We start from the raw sequence: 21,679 nt of genomic DNA on the forward strand, positions 1-21,679 counted from the left end.
GTGGGAGGCAGCAGAAAGGAAACTATAGACCTGTTAGCTTGACATTAGTGATTGAGAAGTTGTTGGAAACGATTGTTAGGGATGAGATTATGGAGTATCCGGAGGCATATGACAAGACAGGCCAAAGCCAGCACAGTTAGATAGATTATTGCATTGCAGGGGAACTAAGACCATAAGACATAGGAGCAAACTTACGCCATTCAGCCTACCGAGCCTGCTCCACCATTATGGGTAAAAGGCAGGTAGGTGGAGCTGAGACCATGGTCTGATCAGCCATGATCTTATTGAATGGCAAAACAGGCTTGACAGGCTAGATGGCCGGCTCCTTCTCTAGTTCTTATATTTTTACGTCAGAACATGTTGTAGAGAAATGAATGGGTGAATGGAATGGATGAAGTTGCCCTTGAACTAGCATGGACTTGATGGCCAAATTTCCTCCTGTGACATAGAAAAGCATAAAAAAGGACTGTTTATTCTCTCAGTAGTCCACGGAAAGTATGCAAAATGATTAGGAAGTCTAGTAGAATGCATACATTGATAAATTAGAGTAGTATTTCTGAAATTTAGAAAACTATACAATAACTTAAATAAATTTTTCAAGATATTAAGAGGCATATTTGAATAGTTAGAAAAGTCTAGAAAAATTAGGCATAATTATGCTGTCGGCATATATCATGAAAATCTGCAGATGCTGGAAATTCAAGCAACACACACAAAATGCTGGTGGAACGCAGCAGGCCAGTCAGCATCTATAGGAAGAGGTACAATCAATGTTTTGGGTCGAGACCCTTTGTCAGGACTAACGGAAAAAAGAGATAGTAAGAGATTTGAAAGTGGGAGGGGAAGGGGGAGACCCGAAATGATAGGAGAGTCAGGAGAGGGATGGATGAAACCAAGAGCTGGCAAGTTGATTGGCAAAAGAAATACAAGGCTGGAGAAGGGGGAGTATCATGGCCGTTAATGCCCCTCCTCCCCTTCGTACCCCATCCCTAATTTATTATTTATTATTATTTTTGTTTCTCTCTTTCCCTTTCACAATAACTCCTTGCCTGTTCTCCATCTCCCTCTGGTGCTCCCCTCCCCCTTTCTTTCTTCCAAGGCCTTCCATCTCATGATACTCCCCCTTCTCCAGCCTTGTTTCCCTTTTATCATTCAACTTCCCAGCTCTTGACTTCATCCCTCCCCCTCCTGTCTTCTCTTATCATTTCGGGTCTCACCCTTCCCCTCCCACTTTCAAATCTCTTCCTACCTCTTTTATCCACTAGTCCTGACGAACAGTCTTGCCCCAAAACGTTGACTGTCCTATAGATGCTGCCTGGCATGTTGCATTCCACCAGCATTTTGTGCCTACCATGAAATTTGTTGACTTTGAGGCAGCAGCAAAACACATAATAAGGGTCTTTGACTAAAATATTGATAATAGGCCTGTAAAAACAAAATTTGCAAATTTGATTAAATTGATGTCTATTCACATGTATTTGCTTCAGTTAATTTGTGGCAAAACGTCTCATCAAAATTTTAATGCAATATCATTGCAACATGTAGGTTATATAAAAAATTTGAATGTTCAGTTCAATAATTTGTGGTAAATTATATTGAAGCTCTTCAATTATTTATTATACAAAACTTGTTACAAGCTGCATGATCTAAAGTAGATGTTTGATGTGTGAACCTATTGATCATAGCATATTACTAAACATTTGATTTATCATTCTGCTTTGTAATTGCATCCTACTTTCATCAGTATTTAAGAGTGCATCACTTTGTACTCTCGGTTATTCTTCACTAGTGTGTATTGTTACTTTTAATTGTTGATTCAGGTTGGCATGCTAATTGTCTATTTCTACTAAGGTCCAAACAGCCATAGCCCATTGCTGAATTCCTTCAGCGGGGATTACTCTTCCCCTTTCAACGTCACTAGTAGTGGCCATCAGCTTTTTCTCCGCTGGTCTGCTGATCACGGCACCAACAAAAAAGGCTTCCGCATCCGTTATGTTGGTGAGTCACTGATATCAAATACTGTCCAGTTTTATAATTCCTCCAAATCGTAAGTACAAGCTGGATTGGAATAAAACATATTTTGCTCTTTGCTTTTACCAGCTTTTTACTGCAGTACCCCAGAGTCACCCCCCCATGGAATCATACTCAGCCAAACAGGAGGGCAGCTCAACAGTATTGTTCGGTGGGCATGTGAACCAGGTTATAGGCTTATCGGAAACAGCACTGCCATATGCAGGAAATCACCATACGGATTTTACACTTGGAACATGCCTGTCCCTGCTTGTCAAGGTAAACATATCCAATACATCATCTTTATCTGTTATCCCTTTAAGATATGGCAGGTACACCTAACATTTTTGGTTTTCTTCGAGTTGAGATCTCTGGTTCCACTCTTGTTTTAATGCTTCTGTCAAATTACTTCTCAGCCTGTCCTCCATCGTTCCAGTTGTAGCCCGTGAGCAACTAATGAACTAGTAAGCATTTCACTTCATCACTGACCACAGTGGAAAGCAATTAACTGGTGAGGTTTCACCACTAACAGCAACGTTTCATTAATTCCTGTAAAACAACCATGTTAATTATTCTGAAGTAAAGCCTGTTTTAAATTATAATTTAATAGCAATTCATATCACAGTTTAGTTCTTTTCTTTCTGGTTTGATGCTTTCAATATAATGTCTGATTTCATGTAAAGTAATAACTGGGTTTTAAATTAATTGAAAGAATTTATAATCTACTGGGTATTTTGTAGTAGGATCTGGCTTTTAAGATCTCAGTTAGTGTCTAATGATAATCGAAACCAGGGGTCCCCAACCTTTGTTGTGCCATGGACCGCTACCATTAACCGACGGGTCTATGTATGGACTCCAGGTTGGGAACCCCTGATCTAGGCTATATTCTAGGGATAGAGATATAATCCATACTCTCCATTGAAGAGATCTGAACAGGTTCCAAATGGGCCGCCTGAGGAAAATTACAAAGCGAATGAGAAAAAGATGCTCTGAGGAGGTGGAGACCAGTTGAGCACCATTGTGTCTTGTTTGAGATCTGTCTACCACTAACTAGCCATTCTGTTGCATTGGAAACCATGAAAAGACAGTGATCCAAGCTGCATCTGCCTTCAGAATTACCGCAGCATGAAAAAGTGAATGGAGGATAACCTATTTTTGTCGTGTATTGAAAGTGCACCTTGTTAAGTAAGGCTGATTGGTTTAATAATTTTAGGAGCAGAATTAGGCCATTCAGCCCATCATGTCAGCTCCACCATTCCATCATGGCTATTTATTATCCCTCTCAACACTATTCTCCTGTCTTCTCCCTATAAGCTTTGACATCCTGACTAATCAAGAACCTATCAACCTCTGCTTTGAATATAGCCAATTACTTGGCCTCCACATTCATCTGTGGCAATAAATTCCACAGATTCACCACCCTCACGCTAAAGAAATTCCTCCTCATCTCTGTTCTGAAAGGGTGACCCTCTAGTCCAGGGTTTGCAAACTTGCAGTCCACAGACCCCTTGCTTATTGGCATTGGTCCATGCCATAAAAAAATAGTTGGGAACACCTGCTCTAGTCTGATGCTGTGCCCTCTGGTTCTAGACTCACCCACTAGAGGAAACATCCTCCTTACGTCCACTCTATCTAGGGCTAATTATGTTGCATCCTTGTTTATGGTCCACTAAATAAAGAGCTCTGTTCTAAATATCATGCTACCCTATTGCCAGTAGCTTGGGCACATTTATATTGCTCGGGTACCTAAGACTTTTGCACAGTATTGTATGCTGTTTTGAATATCATTTCCTGCATGGGTTAATTTTGATTTAATTTGAAACACACGGTAGAAAGTCATCAATCTCCTCTCTTTATTTGTCCTTGAAACAGCAATATCTCTGAGTGTTAAGCTTTTGTTAATATTGGTAAACATTTAGTAGATTCTGCATGGACTTTTCGCAATGTTGCCAAAGTTTGTAAATCCAGAAAGTGAAATTCTAGGATGTAATATTCGACCACTTTTTAAAGGAAAGATTACCCCTTTCAGTGAAAGTTACTAAATCATAGAGAATCACAGTACGGTTATACAACAGAAGAAGGCAACTTGGTCCACTGAATTACAGCTGACTCCTTGCAGATCCATCTTTTCAGTCTCATTCCCATGACCCAAATATTTTCCTTCAAGCATTTTTCCGATTACATTTTAAAATTCCCAAATAAACTACAAATTCCAGATCATAATTGTTGTCTGTGTAAAATAGTTTTTTCCCTCACAGCCTCCTGCATATAACGGAATGGCAGAGCAGATTCAATGGGCTGAATAACCTAATTCTGCTCCTGTGTCTTATGGTCTTATGGTATTTTGCCCATAGCTTTTCATCTGAAAACACTGTCTTCAAGTCGTCTGAAAGTGAGAGTGGTGTTATTCTGTTCAATGTATCTAAGCCTGTAATAATCTTGCACATCTTCCTGAAACCACTTCTCAACCTTCTTTACTTCAAGGTTGTGCACAAAGTAAAAAGTACATTGTTTGCGTCAAGTGCTCCATACTTTACTTGGGAGAAAGAGGAATTCTACTGGAAATATTATTCAGGCAAGACCATAAACAGTAAAAATGTCTCCCAATGGCCTGAATTTAATTTAAAAGCCATGTGATTTCCACAGATTTATGACATCTTATGAGGATGTTTTACAGCCTCTATTAAGGCAAAGTATTGACATGGGACAATGGCATTACAGAGTAAGTTTGGTGCAGAGGAGTTAGTGGTTGCTAGCAGCCAGTCATGAGTATTTTGGCTCAGGTACTTCTCAAATCGAGGGAAGAATGGTGGAGAGATTAGTTACTTGGCAAAGCTTTTATGTATCCAAAGCTGCAAGATCAAAAAAATCTGCTTGCGTTTCTACTTATCTGTGTAATTAATGCAATGTAACTAAAGCACGCTTTATGCCACACTGTTGAAATGTAGATGCTTTTCCTGCTAATATCCATCTGCAATTATCTCCAGCTGTTTGAAGGGGACTTTAGTGCTTCAGGTCATACAGCATGAAACATGCCCTTTGGTCCATTTCATTAATGCTGACTCTGTTACCCAGTGAGCTAGCCCCATCTGCCTGTGTTTGACCCATATCTTTCTAGACCTCTCCTGTATTGATCGAGATAGCTCTTTAATGTGCCCGCCTCAACCAGTCTTTCCACTACACACCACCCTTCATGAGAAGCTGCTGCCCCGGACAACCCTTTTAAATGTCTCAGCTCTGATGTTAAATGAATGTCTTCTTCCTTTTGGCGCCCTCTCCCAAGGAAAAAGACCATGTCTACACGACTCATGATCTTATATACCTCTGTCAGGTTACCCCTCAATTTCCTAAGTTCCAGGGAATAAAATGCTAGTCTCGCCTTGTAACATCATGGTAAATCTTTTCTAGTCTGATAGCATATAGTACATAGAACAAGAAACTTACAGCACATTACAGGCCCTTCGGCCCACAATGTTATGCTGACCATGTAGCCCACTCTAGAGACTGCCTAGAATTTCCCTAACGCATAGCCCTCTATTTTTCTAAGATCCACATACCTATCTAAAAAGCTCTTAAAAGAATCCTATTACACCACCACCGCCGGCAGTGCATTCCAAACACCCACCACTCTTTGTGTGAAAAACTTACCCCGAGATGTCCTCTTGGAACCTATTTCCAAGCACCTTAAATCTATGCCCCCTCATGTTAGCTATTTCAGCCCTGGGAAAAAGCCTCTGGCTATCCACACGATCAGTGGCTCTCATCATCTTATGCACCTCAATCAGGTCACCTCTCATCCTTCGTCGCTCCAAGAAGAAAAGGCCAAGTACACTCAAAGTTTTCTCATAAGGTATGCTCTCCAATCCAGGCAACATCCTTGTAAACCCCCTCTGCACTCTCTCTGTAATATCCACATCCTTCCTGTAGTGAGGTGACCAGAACTGAACACAGTTCTCCAAGTGGGGTCTGATCAAGGTCTTATACAGCTGTAACATTACCTCACGGTTCTTGAACTCAATCCCACAGTCGATGAATGCCAACACACTATATGCCTTCTTAACAACACTGTCAACCTGCACAGCAGCTTTGAATATCCTATCGACATGGACCCCAAGATCTCTCAGATCCTCTACACTGCCAAGAGTCTTACCATTTATATTATATTCTGTTTTCAAATTGGACTTACCAAAATGAACCATTTCACACTTATCTGGGTTGAAGTCCATCTGCCACTTCTCAGCCCAGTTCTGCATCGTATCGATGTCCTGCTGTAACCTCTGACAACCCTCCAGACTATCCACAATGCCCCCAACCTTTGTATCATCAGCAAACTTACTAACCCATCCTCTACTTCCTCATCCAGGTCTTTTATAAAAATCACAGAGGAGAGGTCCCAGAACAGATCCCTGCGGAACACCACTTGTAACCAACCTCCGTATATCTTTCCTATCACAGGGTGACTAACACTGTACCCAATACTCTTGTGGCCTCACCCCGTATCTTATATAACTCCAACATAGCTTCCAATTTAAAACCGAACACTGGGATATTATTTAAAACAAAACTCTGGACTACTAGTTTTGAAAACAGATCAAAGTATATTCTGGTCAGCTTGAGTTCTAGTTCAAGAATACTGAGGGTATAGTTCGTGTAAATACAAGCAGGCTTTTTCCACTGAGGTTAGGTGAGTCTAGAACTAGAGGCCATAGGTTCAGGGTGAAAGGTGAGATATTTAAGGAGAGCCTGATGAGGCGGGGCTTCTTCACTCAGAGAATAGTGAGTGTGGGACGAGCTGCCAGCAGAAGTGATGGGTGCGCGTTTGATTTCAACATGTAAGAGAAGTTTGGATAGGTATATGAATGGGAGGTGTAGGTGCAGGTCGATGGGAGTAGGGAGGTGGCATGGACTAGATGGACCAAAGGGCCTGTTTCTGTGCTGTAGTGCTCTATGATGCTCTGACTCTGTTTCTTGATAGAGCTTGGAAAATGGTACAGCTTTAATAGCACTGTTCAATATTGTGTTTAACACTTCTGTCCGGTAACAGTCATAATAACTGATAAGGGGGAAAAATAAAATTTTAGGCAATTCATGAGTATTAAAATAACTGATGATGAGCAGGCGTTAAGGACAAAATTGAATTGTTCTCAAATTGCTACGTGTGAGTAAGCTCCACTATTTGATACATGCACATATCTCATTATAAATGGAGTATTCAGCAACTACAGGTGTTGCTGTTTTACACATTAATGCTTTCACAAAAGGTGCAAATTTCATGGTAACTTCAGCTAAATCAGACTGGTGTAATTGAAACTTTGCCTGCGATTTCTAAAGGTGAGGTACTCACCCTCTCCAATTTCGGCTTTGCTTTGGAGCATGTCAGAGCAGGGACAAAAGGAATGAGTCCAGTTATCAGATGCTGGCATCAAAGTCTTCATAGGGAGGTAAAAAGTCCTCCAAGTCCATTAACTCAAGAGGCGACTGGGATTCAGTGTTAATTTCCACTGGCCAAAAATTATTAAGTGGGCAAACGATGTGGCTATGAAGTCATTCAATGTTTTCCAACACTGATCTCTATTACTGGAGATCTGACATCTCCATGAAGCATGAATTGGCCATTGTTCTATCAGGGTGACAGCATCTTTGATCCAACTATTACTATTCTCCAAATGTCTTTTCTATTAGTCAGCAATCACTTTATTGCAAATAGTGTAACTCTATGATAAAACTGCTGCACATGACTTTATCAGGCAATGTTTTGAGAGATCATCATAAAAGCACTGGCACGTAGACATTAAGAGTGCACAAGCTTCTTCTTGAAGTGTAGCTTCTCCTTTACCATAGTGACAGCTCAAGGGGACCACCAGAGAATATTTGTCACAATACAAATACTCCACCAGGCAGAATATAAAAATTTTCTCTTGAAATATTCACGGAGGTGAGGCCCTTCTCCCAATCTCTTCTCCCTCGCCTTCAGATTCTGGTTAAGGCAGAGGACCAGCAGATTCAAATTCAGATTCAGATTTATTGATGACGTGTACATTGAAACATACAGCATTAACAATTAACACATCCAACGGTATGCTGGGGTCAGCCCGCAAGAGTTGCCACACATTCTAACACTGACGTACATGGCCATGATGCTCGGCAAGACAGCACAGAACTCAAAACAGAACATATTGAGCGACAAAGCAACAACAACAAAACAAACAACACACATCAAAGTTGCAGGTGAACGCAGCAGGCCAGGTAGCATCTCTAGGAAGAGGTACAGTCGACTTTTCGGGCCGAGACCCTTCGTCAGGCCCGAAACGTCGACTGTACCTCTTCCTAGAGATGCTGCCTGGCCTGCTGCGTTCACCAGCAACTTTGATATGTGTTGCTTGAATTTCCAGCATCTGCAGAATTCCTCGTGTTTGCGTTTTTAAACAACAAAACAAGCCCAATTCTGGCATGTTGGTCCATGGCCTCCTCTTGTGCCACAATGAGGCCACCTTCAGGGTGGAGGAGCAACACCTTATACTCTGCCTGGGTACCCTCCACCCTGATGGCATGAATATTGATTTCTTCAAGTAAAACAAAATCCCTCTCCATCCCCTCTCTGACTTTTTACCTCTTCTCGCCTTCCTATCACTTGCCCCTTGGTCCCATCCTCCTTCCATTTCTCCCATGGCCCACACTCCTTTTCTCTCAGATTCTTTCTTCTCCACTCTTGACCTTTCCCACCCACCTGGCTTCCCATCTGCTTCCAGCTCTCCTCCTTCCCTTCCCCCCACTTTTATTTATTCTGGCATCTTTCCCCTTCCTTTCCAGTCCTGAAGATGGGTCTTGGCCTGAAATGTCAACTGTTTATTCATTTCTATAGATGCTGCCTGACCTGCTAATTTCCTCCAGCATTTTGTGTGTGTTGCTTTGGATTTCCAGCATCTGCAGAATTTCTTGTATTTCTGATTTGAAGCCCCATTCTTCTCTCTCATCTATGCACATACACTGTTCTCCAAGGCTTAGTACAGGTCAACGTCTGCCTCCAGCCTCCAGTGGAGTTTAACTATTGCAAGGGACACATTAAAAAGCTTTAGGCAACACAAATCAAAGTTGCTGGTGAACGCAGCAGGCCAGGCAGCATCTCTAGGAAGAGGTACAGTTGACGTTTCGGGCCAAGACCCTTCGTCAGGACTAACTGAAGGAAGAGCTAGTAAGAGATTTGAAAGTGGGAGCGGGAGGGGGAGGGGGAGATCCAAAATGATAGGAGAAGACAGGAGGGGGAGGGATGGAGCCAAGAGCTGGACAGGTGATTGGCAACAGGGATATGAGAGGATCATGGGACAGGAGACCCAGGGAGAAGGAAAAGGGGGAGGGGGGGAAAAAACCCAGAGAATGGGCAAGGGGTATAGTCAGAGGGACAGAGGGAGAAAAAGGAGAGAGAAAGAATGTGTGTATATAACTAAATAATGGATGGGATATGAGGAGGAGGTGGGGCATTAGCAGAAGTTAGAGAAGTCAATGTTAATGCCATCAGGTTGGAGGCTACCCAGATGGAATAAAAGCTTTAGTTTTGTTTGTAAATCTGGTATTTATGACACTTACTTATTGCAAATAGCAGTAATCACAACCTCAGGAAAAATTGCCTATAATTTGTAAGTAGTAAGATCAGTATACTTTCAGGGCAAATCTGATCTAAACAGTAGAAGTATTCTAAAGATACTTAAAACAAGAAAAAATCTAAACTCCTTAAGGTATAGTTAAAAACCTTAAATTAAATTAGAAACATAGAATACCTACAGTACAGTACAGGCCCTTTGGCCCACAAAGGTGTGCCGAACATATCCTTACCTTAGAAATTACCTAGGGTTACCCATAGCCCTCTATTTTTCTAAGTTCCATGTCCAGGAGTCTCTTAAAAGACCCTATTGTATTTGCCTCTACCACCGTCGCCGGCAGCCCATTCCATGCACTCATCACTCTTTGTACATAAAAAAAACCTTACCCCTGACATCTCCTCTGTACCTCCTTCCAAGCACCTTACAACTGTGCCCTCTCATACTATCCATTTCAGCCCTGGAAAAAAGCCTCTGACTATCCACACAATTAATGCCTCTCATCACCTTCTACAAATTCTTGACAATAGTGTTATAAGCCTTAGAGGACAGTGTATGTGTATGGATGAGAGAGAAGAATGGATCTTCAAATCAGAAATACAAGAAATTCTGCACATGCTGGAAATCATGATTCATTTGCGAAGGAAAAGATAATTCTCTTTTCAGGGTTTCTCAACATACAATACTCTACAAAAGTCTTAGGCACATATATACAGCTAGGGTGCACTGAGAACTACAGTAATTTTATGTACTGCAGCTGCTGCAAAGAAACAAACTTCATGAAATACAATATGTGAGTGATGATAAACCTGATTTTGATGTGGATCTAATTGTGGACTGAGAGTGGGAAGAGGGCAGAGAAAGGGGAATCATGGTTGGGAAAAGGGGAAAGGAGAGGTTAGGGAGTGGGAAGCACCAGGGAGACATTCTGTAATGATCAATAAATCAATTTTTTAATCAAATGACCTTGCTTGATGTCTCAGGACTGAGTGTCTCTGTACCCACGCCATCCTCCGCCCCCAGCCATCCTTCTCTGGCACCTGTCACGCAGCCTTCCCATGGTGCTCCACCTTCACCATTCGCAACATCCTTTGCTCCACCAGATTTACAAACTGGCTCCCCACTCCACATTGACACATACAGTGGTCTGCAAAAGTCTCAGGCATCCTAGCTGTATATGTGTGCCTAAGACTTTTGCACAGTCCTGAATTCAAGTTGAATATGCAGTGCATATTCCAAGCTCTAATTTTTGGGTTCAGGAGTAGAGAACGTGCAATTCAGTTTGTTCGATAACCCAAGATTCAGAGCCGTTGTGCAGATGTAACTGGAAAGCAAAATTCCAATCAAATTGGCATCCACAGCTGCCAGTCCTACTTCTATACCATCAATTTAACCATGCAGTCCAGAGTATGAATTCTGGCCTTTGCTTACCTCTGCCTTCAGTTGTGGTTTGACTTCATTTAGCTTCGGTTGACCCCTATTTGTGGTCCTTCTTGACATCCTTCAAATATCAATTCAGAAACGTTCGTGTCCAGGATACCACGAGCCCATTTGAAATCCTGCTCTCATTTTAAATAAAAGGCCTAAATAAATGATTTTATTATGATTCCCATTATTTCCTATTTTTTTAACTGCTTGGAGGTCCAAATCCTAAGCTGAACATATTCTATCGCTTGGCAGAATAGCATGAGGGTGCCAACACCAATACTTGAATTTGCATATTATAATGAGTTTCTGCTTATGTCAGACTTAGGCATCAAGAAAATGGCCTACTTGAAAATAAGTAGGTCAAGCTTCTTTCAAGAGGTCTACATTACTTGCTGAAAAGCACAGTTACATCGGGATCAAGGTTGTTCTCCCCGAAGGGTAAACATTTAATCACCACCACGTGACTTAAAGGAAAATGTAATTAGTGGTTGTCTGTTTTGCATTTAGTAAAACATTAGGAATTGCTGCCTTGATTGATAGCTATTCCCTTCATGTAGCTTTTGTTAAACTGAATTTATACTGTTAAACTAAGGGAATGTACTTAAGACAAATCACCCCTAATATATCATACATTATTTAAGTACTCCATCATTATTAAAGAAAAAAATCAACCCAGTGAACTGATGCTGTTTCTCCCTACATCACAACACTTCTGATCTGCACCCTGTACAAGACATGCTTAATAATTTCCATTTTAGATAATCAAGATTTAGAGTTGTATAGCTCCAAAACAAGCTCTCTGGCCCACCATGTCTATATAGGGTGTCCGCTTAAATGTTTCTGAAATACAGTAATTATATCTGATTCCACAACCTTCACTGGCAATGAGCTCCAAATATCAAACATTTTCTGTGTAAATAAACAAGAAACTTCCCCTGAAGGCTTCCTCATTAAAGCTCCTCCCCCTCATCTTAAACTATGCACCGTGGGTTTTGATATCCAAACATGGAAAAAAGAGATTCTATCTACAGGCTGTCTCTATCTTTTTTACATTTACTTTTTTAAAGGCACCCCTCAGCCTTCTTTGCCCCAGGGAAGATAAAAACACAGCCTACACAGTCTCTTCTGATAACTCAAGTCCTCCGGTGCAGGCAACATCCTGGTGGATCTTCTCTGTACAGTCTGCAGAGCAACCACGTTTCCTGTAATGTAATGATCAGAACTGCACAGTCTGCCAATTAGTATGGACCAATCAGAGTTTGCAATGCAAGGAAGGCAAGCATACTTACATGGCACCATCACCACCCTATCTGTATGAACAGCTACTTAGAGGGAAATATGGAATTGAACCCCAATGTTCCCCTATTCATCATTATTGTGTTTCACTCTGCCATTTGGCCTACCCTTATTTGACGTCCTGAAGTACATCTCCTCACACTATCAGAATTAAGTTCCCAATGTCAATGCTCTGCCCAGCTTTCCATCTGATCTATATCCTGCTGTAGCCTTGGACAACCTTCCTCGCTGTGTACCACATCTCCGACATTCCTATCATCCAAACATTTACGACCTACTCTTCTTGCGAATTGGTGGTAGATGCAACCAAGGTTCCGGCATCCATCCCTGCAATATACGACTTGTTGATCATTCGTCAACGGAACTAGGTCAGGAAATTCAATACGCAATCCATAATTAATCGAAGTTCGCACATTATTGTCTTTGCACAAACAACAATGTAGCTATGTTGACCTCAGGCCAATAACATAGAACATATATTCTACAGTTCCCTCTGTACCAATACTCACTTAAGCCACTTTCCAATTTAAAACACCAAAATAGAGGATCTCCATTGGCCAGACAATTGATTCTTTCTTCTCCCAGCCCCTGACATGAGTGTTCTTCCTCGTGATGGTGATTTTTCCAGAGTCATTGCTGATAGCACAATCAAAGTATCCACTTTTATATTGATTTCTAATCAACTCAAATGTTGTGGTCCAGTGTCATTGGCTGTGGGTCATGTGGGTCATGTGTCTGACCTTTAACACCTTTTTATTGGCTCTGCTCCAGACCTGCAGCCATTAGTTCTCTCCCAGCAAGTGACATTCGATGATTTATGGCTTTGTGTTCTCAATCAGCAATGTGTTTGATTCATGCAAAATAGATACTGGCTCCAATAGTCAAAAACCTGCATATGGAACTCAGCAGGCCAGGCAGCATCTATGGAAAAAAGTATAGTCGACGCTTTGTTCCGAAATCCTTCAGTAGGACTGGAGAAATAAAGCTGAGAAGTAGATTTAAAGGGTGGGGAGAGGGGAGCGGGAACCAGCAGATGATAGATGAAACCTGAAGGGGGAGGAATGAGGTAAAGAGCTGGGAAGTTGATTGGTGGAAGAGACAGAAGGCCATGGAAGAAACAAAAGGGAGAAGGAGCCCCAGAAGGAGACGGTGGGTGGGCAAAGAGATAAAGAGAGAGGGAAAAGGGGATGGGAAATGGAGAAGGAAGGGGTTGGGGGGCGTTACTGGAGGTTTGAATAATCGATATTCATGCCATCAGATTGGAGGCTACCAAAACAGAATATATGGTGTTGTTCCTCCAACTTAAGTGTGGCCTCATCACAACAGTGGAGGAGGCCATGGATTGACGTATCGGAATGAGAAGCGGAATTAAAATGTGTTGCCTCTGGGAGGTCCCACTTGTCCTGGCGGACAGAGGGTAGATGCTCTGCGAAGTGGTCTCCCTATCTACATTGGGTCTCAACGATGTACAGGAGGTCACACCGGGAGCACCAAACACAGTAAATGACCCCAACAGACACACAGGTGAAGTGTCGCCTCACCTGGAAGAACTGTTTGGGACTCTGGATGGTAGTGAGGGAGGAGCTGTAGGGGCAGGTATAGCACTTGTTCTACTTGCAAGGAGAAGTACAAAGAGGGAGATCAGTGGGCAAGGATGAATGGAGAAGGGAGTCGCATAGGGAGCGATCCCTGCTTAAAGCAGAAAGTGGCGGGGGGGAGTGGAGGGAAGGATGTGTTTGATTGTGGGATCCTGTTGGACGTGGTGTGTTGGATGTGGAGGCTGATGGGGTGGTAGCTGAGGACAAGAGGAACCCTATGCTGGATTGAGAGGCCGCTTCGCCAAGCATCTACGCTCTGTCCACCAGAACAAGTGGGATCTCCCAGTAGCCACCCATTTTAATTCCACTTCCCATTCCAATATGTCCATCCATGGCCTTCTCCACTCTCATGATGAGGCCACACTTAGGTTGGAGGAACAGCGCCTTGTATTCCGTTTGGGTAGCCTCCAACCTGATGGCATGAACATAAATTTTCAAACTTTCGGTAATGTCCCCCAACCCTCCCCCCACTTCTCCATTTCCCATCCCCTTTTCCTATTCTCACTTTTTCTCCTTGCCCACCATCAACTCTATCTGGTGCTCCTTCCCCCTTCTTTCTTCCATGGCCTTCTGTCTCTTTCACCAATCAACTTCCCAGATCTTTACCTCATCCCTCCCTCTCCAGGTTTCACCTATCACCTGGTGGTTCTCTCTACCCTCCCCCCCCCCACCATTTAAATCTATTCCTCAGCTCTTTTCTCTCCAGAATTTTCTCCTGAAATGTTGACTGTACTTTTTTCCATAGATGCTGCCTAGCCTGCTGGGTTCCTCCAGCATTTTGTGTATGTTGCTCAGATTTCCAGTATCTTCAGGTTTTCCCTTCTTTGTGATTTGAAAAATCTTCATATTATATCCAACCAAAGAACATCTCACAAATATCTTCTTATTTGGAAATGATCTCTAGTACAGCACACTACGAGAAGCATCATTGGGTCTTCTCTAAAACATTGATCAAGCCAAGCAACTCACACACAAAATGGAGAACTTAAAACAGTTCCACAAGATGGCAGCCTCCATCTCCAAGCACATGGCAAGAACAAAGACAATTGATCTATCTGCTTCCAATGACCTTCGTCCATTCGAGTTTGATGTTTTCTTCCATATTTTAAATCCACCATGGCTAGCACACTGGTCACCTACTTCGAATCGAGATAGCATCTTTCCATCACTACCCACTGCCTTTTATGACAAGCCGGTTTTGGATTCAATAAGTGTACTCACCTTGGATTGCATGTGCCTCAAACTTTTAGACCAACCTACCATGCAGAATCTTGTAAAGTAGACTATGCCTCCTTCCGCCTTTATCAGTCTTTAGAATCAGAATCAGGTTTATTATCACTGATATACGTTATGAAATTTGTTTTGTGGCAGCAGTCCCGAGCAATACATAAAGTGTAGTTACATTAAGAAATATATCTACCTCCTCCTTAACGGTAGTAATGAGAAGAGAGCGCGTCTTGGGTGAAGGGTGGTGGCGGTAGCCATAACGAAGGGTTATGCCTTTTTGAGGAATCACCTTTTGAAGGTGTCCTGGATGCTGGGGAATCAGGTGCCTGTGATGGAGCTGGCTGAGTTTACAACTCTCTGTGGCATTTTCCAATCCTATGCATTGACCTCCTGCCCGATGGTGACGGCAACCAATTAGAATGCCATGCTGACCACCATTGACCAGTCCCCGCCTCTCCAAATGTACATCATTCCTGTTCCTCAATATTTTCTTGAATAGTTTCAGCACCACTGATGAAAGGCTCACTAATCTGCAGTTATCCATTTCTCTGCTTCCCTTCTTAAACAAAGGAACAACATTAGCCATCCTCTAGTATTCTGTCACCTCACCTGTGACTTACAAAGTTGCAAAAATCTCCCTTAGGCATCTAGCTATGTCCTTCCTTGTTTCCCATAGCAATTCGTGATAGATCTCATTCATAATAGATCTCCTCCCTCAGCTCATTATTTTCCATATCCTTCAAAGTTCAAAGTAAAACTTATTATCAAATTACATAAATGTCACCAGATACAACCCTGAGATTCATTTGTTGAGATTCCTTCTTGGTGAATACAGATAAGAAATTTTCATTCAGGATCTTGTCTATATTGCCTTGCTCGACCCTAAGGGAACCTACTTTCACTTGTTTGCCAGCTGCAATCTTGGTCCTGATAGAATTATAGAAGGTCTTGGAATTCTCCTGAATCATACTTGGAATATTTCTTGTCTTCCTTTCTCTCTGCCGATTTCTTTCTTGAAAGGGGCAGCACGACAGCATAGTAGTTAGCACAGTGCTTTACAATATTGGCGACCCAGTGTCAATTCCCACTGTTGTCTGTAAGGAGTTTGTCACTTTCCCCGTGACCGTGTGTGTTTTCTATGGGTGTTCATCTTTCCTCCCACAGTTGGAAGATGCACTGGTTGGTAGGTTAACTGGTCATTGTAAATTGCTCCATGATTAGGCTAGAATTAAATTGGGGGATTGCTGGGTGGAAGGCTCGAAGAGCCAGAAGGGTCTATTGTATCTCAATAAAGTAAAAGAAAAGAAATATACAAGTTGTCTCCTACAGTTCGCTCTGCAAAGGACTTTAACTATACCTGCCATATTCTACCTTTTTATTTGATCAATTAGCTCTGCTAATATAGTTTCATTAAAAAAATAAACTTATTCATGAGGTGAGTGGTTTGTTCCAGCAATATCATGTGGTGCACCCAAAGCATCAGCAAATGGAGGAGTTTTTGCCACCGATTACTCAGTAGGCACACGTGTCAGCTACTTTTGCAATGATGGCTACCGGTTTTCATCGAAGGAGCATTCCTCTGCCATGTGCCAACAGGATGGTATGTGGAGCAACCAGAACCGTCCACCGAGGTGTAATGGTAAGGAATTTAAACAACTTGCTCTCCTTGTGCCGTGAATTATGCTTTTAAAAGATAAGCTACTCATTAATGGAAATGAAAAATCGTCAGTGAATGCCCTAGTAATATTTTTAATATTGTGCAGTTTTAAGTATGATTTTTTTGTCCTGCTGTAGGGTAGGATATTTCTATGTGTTTGATATCCTGTTTTTCTAGTCCATAAGACCATAAGACATACTAGGAACAGAATTTGGCATTTGGCCCATCAAGTCTGTTCTGCCATTCGATCATGGCTGATTTATTATCCCTCTCAACCCTATTCTCCTGCCTTCTCCTCTTATTTAACACCCCTATTAATTAAGACAAAATGTTCTGTTCAGATATGACAAAGAAAATTTATACTAATATCTCCTGTAGCTATTTAAATGTTCAAAGTAAATTTTATTACCAAAGTACATATATGTCATCACATACAATCTTGGAGATCTATAGAACAGTAACTATAACAGGATCAATGAAAGATCAACCAGAGTGCAGAAGACGACTAACTGTGTAACTGCAAATAATATTAAATATCAATAAGTAACGGGAAAACGAGATAATGAGATAAAGAGTTGTCAAAGTAAGATCGTTGCTTGTGGGAATATCTCAAAGAGGGTTACAAGTGAGCAGTTATCCCCTTTTATTCAAGATCCTGATGGTTGAGGGGTAGTAACTGTTCTTGAACCTAGTGGTGTGAGTCCTGAGGCTCTTGTAACTTCTACCAGATTGCAGCAGCAAGAAGAGAGCATGACCTTGGTGGTAGGGATTTCTGATGATGGCTGCTGCTTTTCTACGACAGTGTTTCATGTTTCAATGATTGAGAGGCCTTGACCGGTGATGGACTGGGTTGAATCCACTACCTTCTGTGGAATTTTCAGTTCAAAGATATTGCCGTTTCCCATACCAAGCTATGATGCAGCCAGTCAATACACTCTTCACGACACATCTATAGAAACTTATCGAAGTTTTAGATGTCATGCGGAATCTACGCAGACTCCTAAGAAAACAGAGGTGCTGCCATGCTTGCTTTGCAATTGCTCTTATGTGGAGGGTCCTGGACAGATCCTCAAAATGTTCTAATTTGTGAAGGATTTTAGCCTAGTATTTCTTGTTTTATGTTTGTGCTCATGAAAACATATTTAGAGTTCCGTGTTGGTAGTTCCAAAAATGTTAGTTTAATTACAGGAATGTCAACAACTCTGTCACAGAGATGGTGACATTGTAAGCTGCATGGATTTTTTTTAATTCATTTAAACACTCCCTGGAGCACCATAGAAATCTGCCCCATACTGCCTTTGATAACTCTGGCAGTTTATCCTTTCTGGACGGTCTCAGTGATATTGTAGTCTCTGGCTTCATTAGCACCAAGAATGTATTCACACAAACAGTTGAGAATTAGCACATGAGAGAATTGCTGACAAACCTTAAACCCAAGGGATCTAAGAGTGTAGATGTGCAGTTGTTTCGGTGTTACAGAGAGCAGAAAGGAACATTGGATTTATGAGGGAACTGCGTAACAGTGTCCTCAGGCTTAAACAGGCCAGTTCCTCGTTCTGATATAGATTAATAGCATTTGCTTTGCTATGCTGGAAATAATTTCAACATATGTAGCATTTGAGCAGTAGACAGAAACATTGCAGGAGAACATCAGTGCCATGAAACAAATGCACCCATTTTCAATATTCTGAATGGGTAATGCATTTGGCCCTGTTGCTGACTCATGCATCATCTGGTGTCAATATCTCTGAGGACCTAACCTGGTCGCAACATATTGATGTAGTTACAAAGAAGATACGACGGCTGCTATTTCATTTGGTGCTTGAGGAGATTTGGTTTGTCACCTAACACACCTGTAAACCTTTACAGATGCACTGTGGAGAGCATTCTGACTGGCTGCATCACTGTCTGGTATGAGGGAGGTGGGGTGGACTGCTGCACAAGATTGGAGTGTATTGCAGAAAGTTGTAAAATTCGTAAGCTTCATCATGGGTACTGCTAGTCTTTGTAGTATCCAAGACATCTTCGAGGAGCAGTGCCTCAGGAAAGCAGCATCCATCATTAAGGACCCCCACCACCCAGGACATGCCCTTTTCTCACTGTTACCATCAAGAAGGAGAAACAGAAGCCTGAAGGCACACTCTCAGTGACTGAGGAAAAGCTTATTGCCATCTGCCAACCAATTTTTTAAATGGACGTTGAACCCATGAACACTATATCATTGCATTTTTATTACCTCTTTATGCGTTACTTATTTAATTTAACTTTTTTATTTATTTCTGTTTTTGCACTACGTATTTTAACTGAACTATTTAATATATATATATATTTACTGTATTTTGGGTTTTTTCTATACTTATGGATTGCATTGTACTGCGGTTACAAAATTAACAAATTTCGCAACATTTGTCGGTGATATTAAACCTGATTCTGATTCTGTTGGATCCTAACCTAAAAAAATGTTATTAATTAAAAAAGCATCCTTGCTTTAAAAAATATAATTATCATTCTTTCCTCCCTTTGTGAAGTATGACCTGCAGAATTATGCACACAGTCTCAAAATACAAGGACATTTGTTTAGAAAAGAGATGAGGAGGAACCTCTTTAGCCAGAAGGTCGCAAATCTGTGCAATTCATTGCCACAGATAGCTATGGAGAACAAGTCAATGGGTATATTGAAAGCTGAGGCTGATAGCTTCTTGATTAGCAAGGGCATCAAAATTTACAGGGAGTAGGCCAGAGAATGGAGTTGAGAGGATAATATATCAGCCATGATGGAATGGCGGTGCAGGCTCAATGTCTTATAGCTTATGGCCTATGATCTCAGCTGTGTGATTTGCACATTTACGCTATAACTTCCGCTGATGCCATGGGATCAGCAAATACCTGGGGGTGTGGGTGGGGAGGGGAGAATGGAGGGTACAGGAGGCATGGGTTTGAAAGTGGATGCTGCCTCCACCCCAACATAGAGTCAGTGGTGACTCAGGACTGAGGAAGCAGCAGGACTGCAGATGATGGCATATGTTACTGGAGTCATAGAGCCCCACAACACTACAGCTCAGAAACAGGCCATAATGCCCATCTAGTCCATGCTGGACTATAGTCCTCCATACCCCTTGATAATCTTATCCAAACTGCTCTTAAGTGTAGAAATTGAACCTGCATCCACACTTCTATGCTCTGGGGAATAAGGTCCTAACCTGTTCAGCCTTTCCTTATAACTCAGGTCCTCACGTCCCAGCAACATCCTTGTAAATTTTTCCCTGCACTCTTTCTATCATATTAATATCTTCCCCATAGGTAGGTGACCAGAATTGCACACATGGGATCAGCAAATTCCTAGGAGGTGTGGGTGGGGAAGGGTGAATGATTTACCCAATTTCCCTCAGGATCAATAAAGTATATCTATCTACACAATACTCACCAGCATCTTATGAAACTTCAACATAACATCCCAACTCCTCTATTCAATACTTTGATTTATGAAGTCCAAAGTGCCAAAAACTTTCTTTGCCACCCTATCTACCAGCAACGTCACTTTCAAGGAATTATGGATCTGTATTCCCTGATCCCTCTCGTCTAACGCACTCCTCCGTGCCCTACTGTTCACTTCTAAGTCTGACTCTGGTTTGTCCAACAGCTTACACTTGTCTGCATTAAATTCCATCTGCCATGTTTCAACAGGTCCAGATTTCAATGCACGCTTTGATAGCCTTCCTCGCTCTGCATTGTGCCCACAGTCCTGGTGTTTTCCACAAATTTTATACAGTATGCCACATTTTCCAGATCATTGACATTGATGCCAAACAACAATGATCCCAGCACCGATCCTTGGGACACGCCACTAGTCACAGTCTCCAGTCAGAAAGGCAACCACCTACTATGACTCCCTGGCTTCTCTTGTGAAGCCAACACAGAATCCAATTTACTTCCTCATCCTGAATGTCATAACAACTGACCCTTCTTGACCAGCTTCCCATGAGGGACCTTGTCAAAGACCTTGATAAAGACCATGTAGACAATATCCATTAACTTGCCTTCATCAACTTCTCTGATTACGTCCTCGTAAAAATCTATAAGATTGGTTAGGCAGGACCTACCATGCACAAACCCATTGAATTGAACTGAATTGAATTGACTTTATTACTTCTATCCTTCATATACATAAGGAGAAAAAATCTTTATGTTACGTCTCTGTCTAAATGCAATTTAAAGTAATTTATAATAAATAGTATGTCCAACAGGATAATCAATATAACATAGAAATACAGTTGTGTCAGCGTGAGTTAATCAGTCTGATGGCCTGGTGGAAGAAGCTGTCCTGGAGCCTGTTGGTCCTGGCTTTTATGCTGTGGTACTGTTTCCTGGATGGTAGCAGCTGGAACAGTTTGTGGTTGGGTATCCTTAATCATGTCCCATCTACCAAATACCTATATATCCCTGTCCCTTAGAATATCTTCCAATAATTTATCTACTACTGCTATCAGGCTTTAAAGAGGTGGAGCTGAGAAATAAGAAGGTAATCAAGACATGGCTGGGATTATCAATAGACCCACTAATATTCAATGGGAATTAGAAGAACAAACATGCAGGGAGAATGTGAAAAGTTTTGAGAATAATGGTGTTGGTATAATAGGGCATTTTAACTTTCCTAACATACATACAGTAGATAAGTTCAGGAAACATTCCTTGGCCAACATATAGAGGGCCCTACCAGGAAGGGGACACAGCTTGACCTACTTTTAGGTACAGTAATAGCTTGGAGCAGGTGGCTGAGATGACAGTGGAGGAGCATCGACTATAGTCTGTTAGTTTTGAAATAGTTATGGAAAGGAACAGAATTTATCTACAGGTTCAGGTTCTAAAGG

The 21,679-nt window shown here is 41.8% G+C and overlaps 1 protein-coding gene across 1 annotated transcript in view; it reads left to right on the forward strand.

The window, feature by feature from the left end:
- The window catches only part of csmd3b (CUB and Sushi multiple domains 3b), a 2,134,893-nt gene that overhangs the window by 1,982,631 nt on the left and 130,583 nt on the right, over positions 1-21,679 (forward strand). The window contains exons 48-50 of the mRNA XM_072277417.1: positions 1,852-1,998; positions 2,101-2,289; positions 16,608-16,793. Of these exons, the coding sequence (XP_072133518.1) occupies positions 1,852-1,998; positions 2,101-2,289; positions 16,608-16,793 (522 nt within the window). The remainder of the gene's footprint in view (positions 1-1,851; positions 1,999-2,100; positions 2,290-16,607; positions 16,794-21,679) is intronic.

This window comes from Mobula birostris, chromosome 1 (genome assembly GCF_030028105.1).
Source record: "Mobula birostris isolate sMobBir1 chromosome 1, sMobBir1.hap1, whole genome shotgun sequence".
NCBI lineage: Eukaryota > Metazoa > Chordata > Chondrichthyes > Myliobatiformes > Myliobatidae > Mobula > Mobula birostris.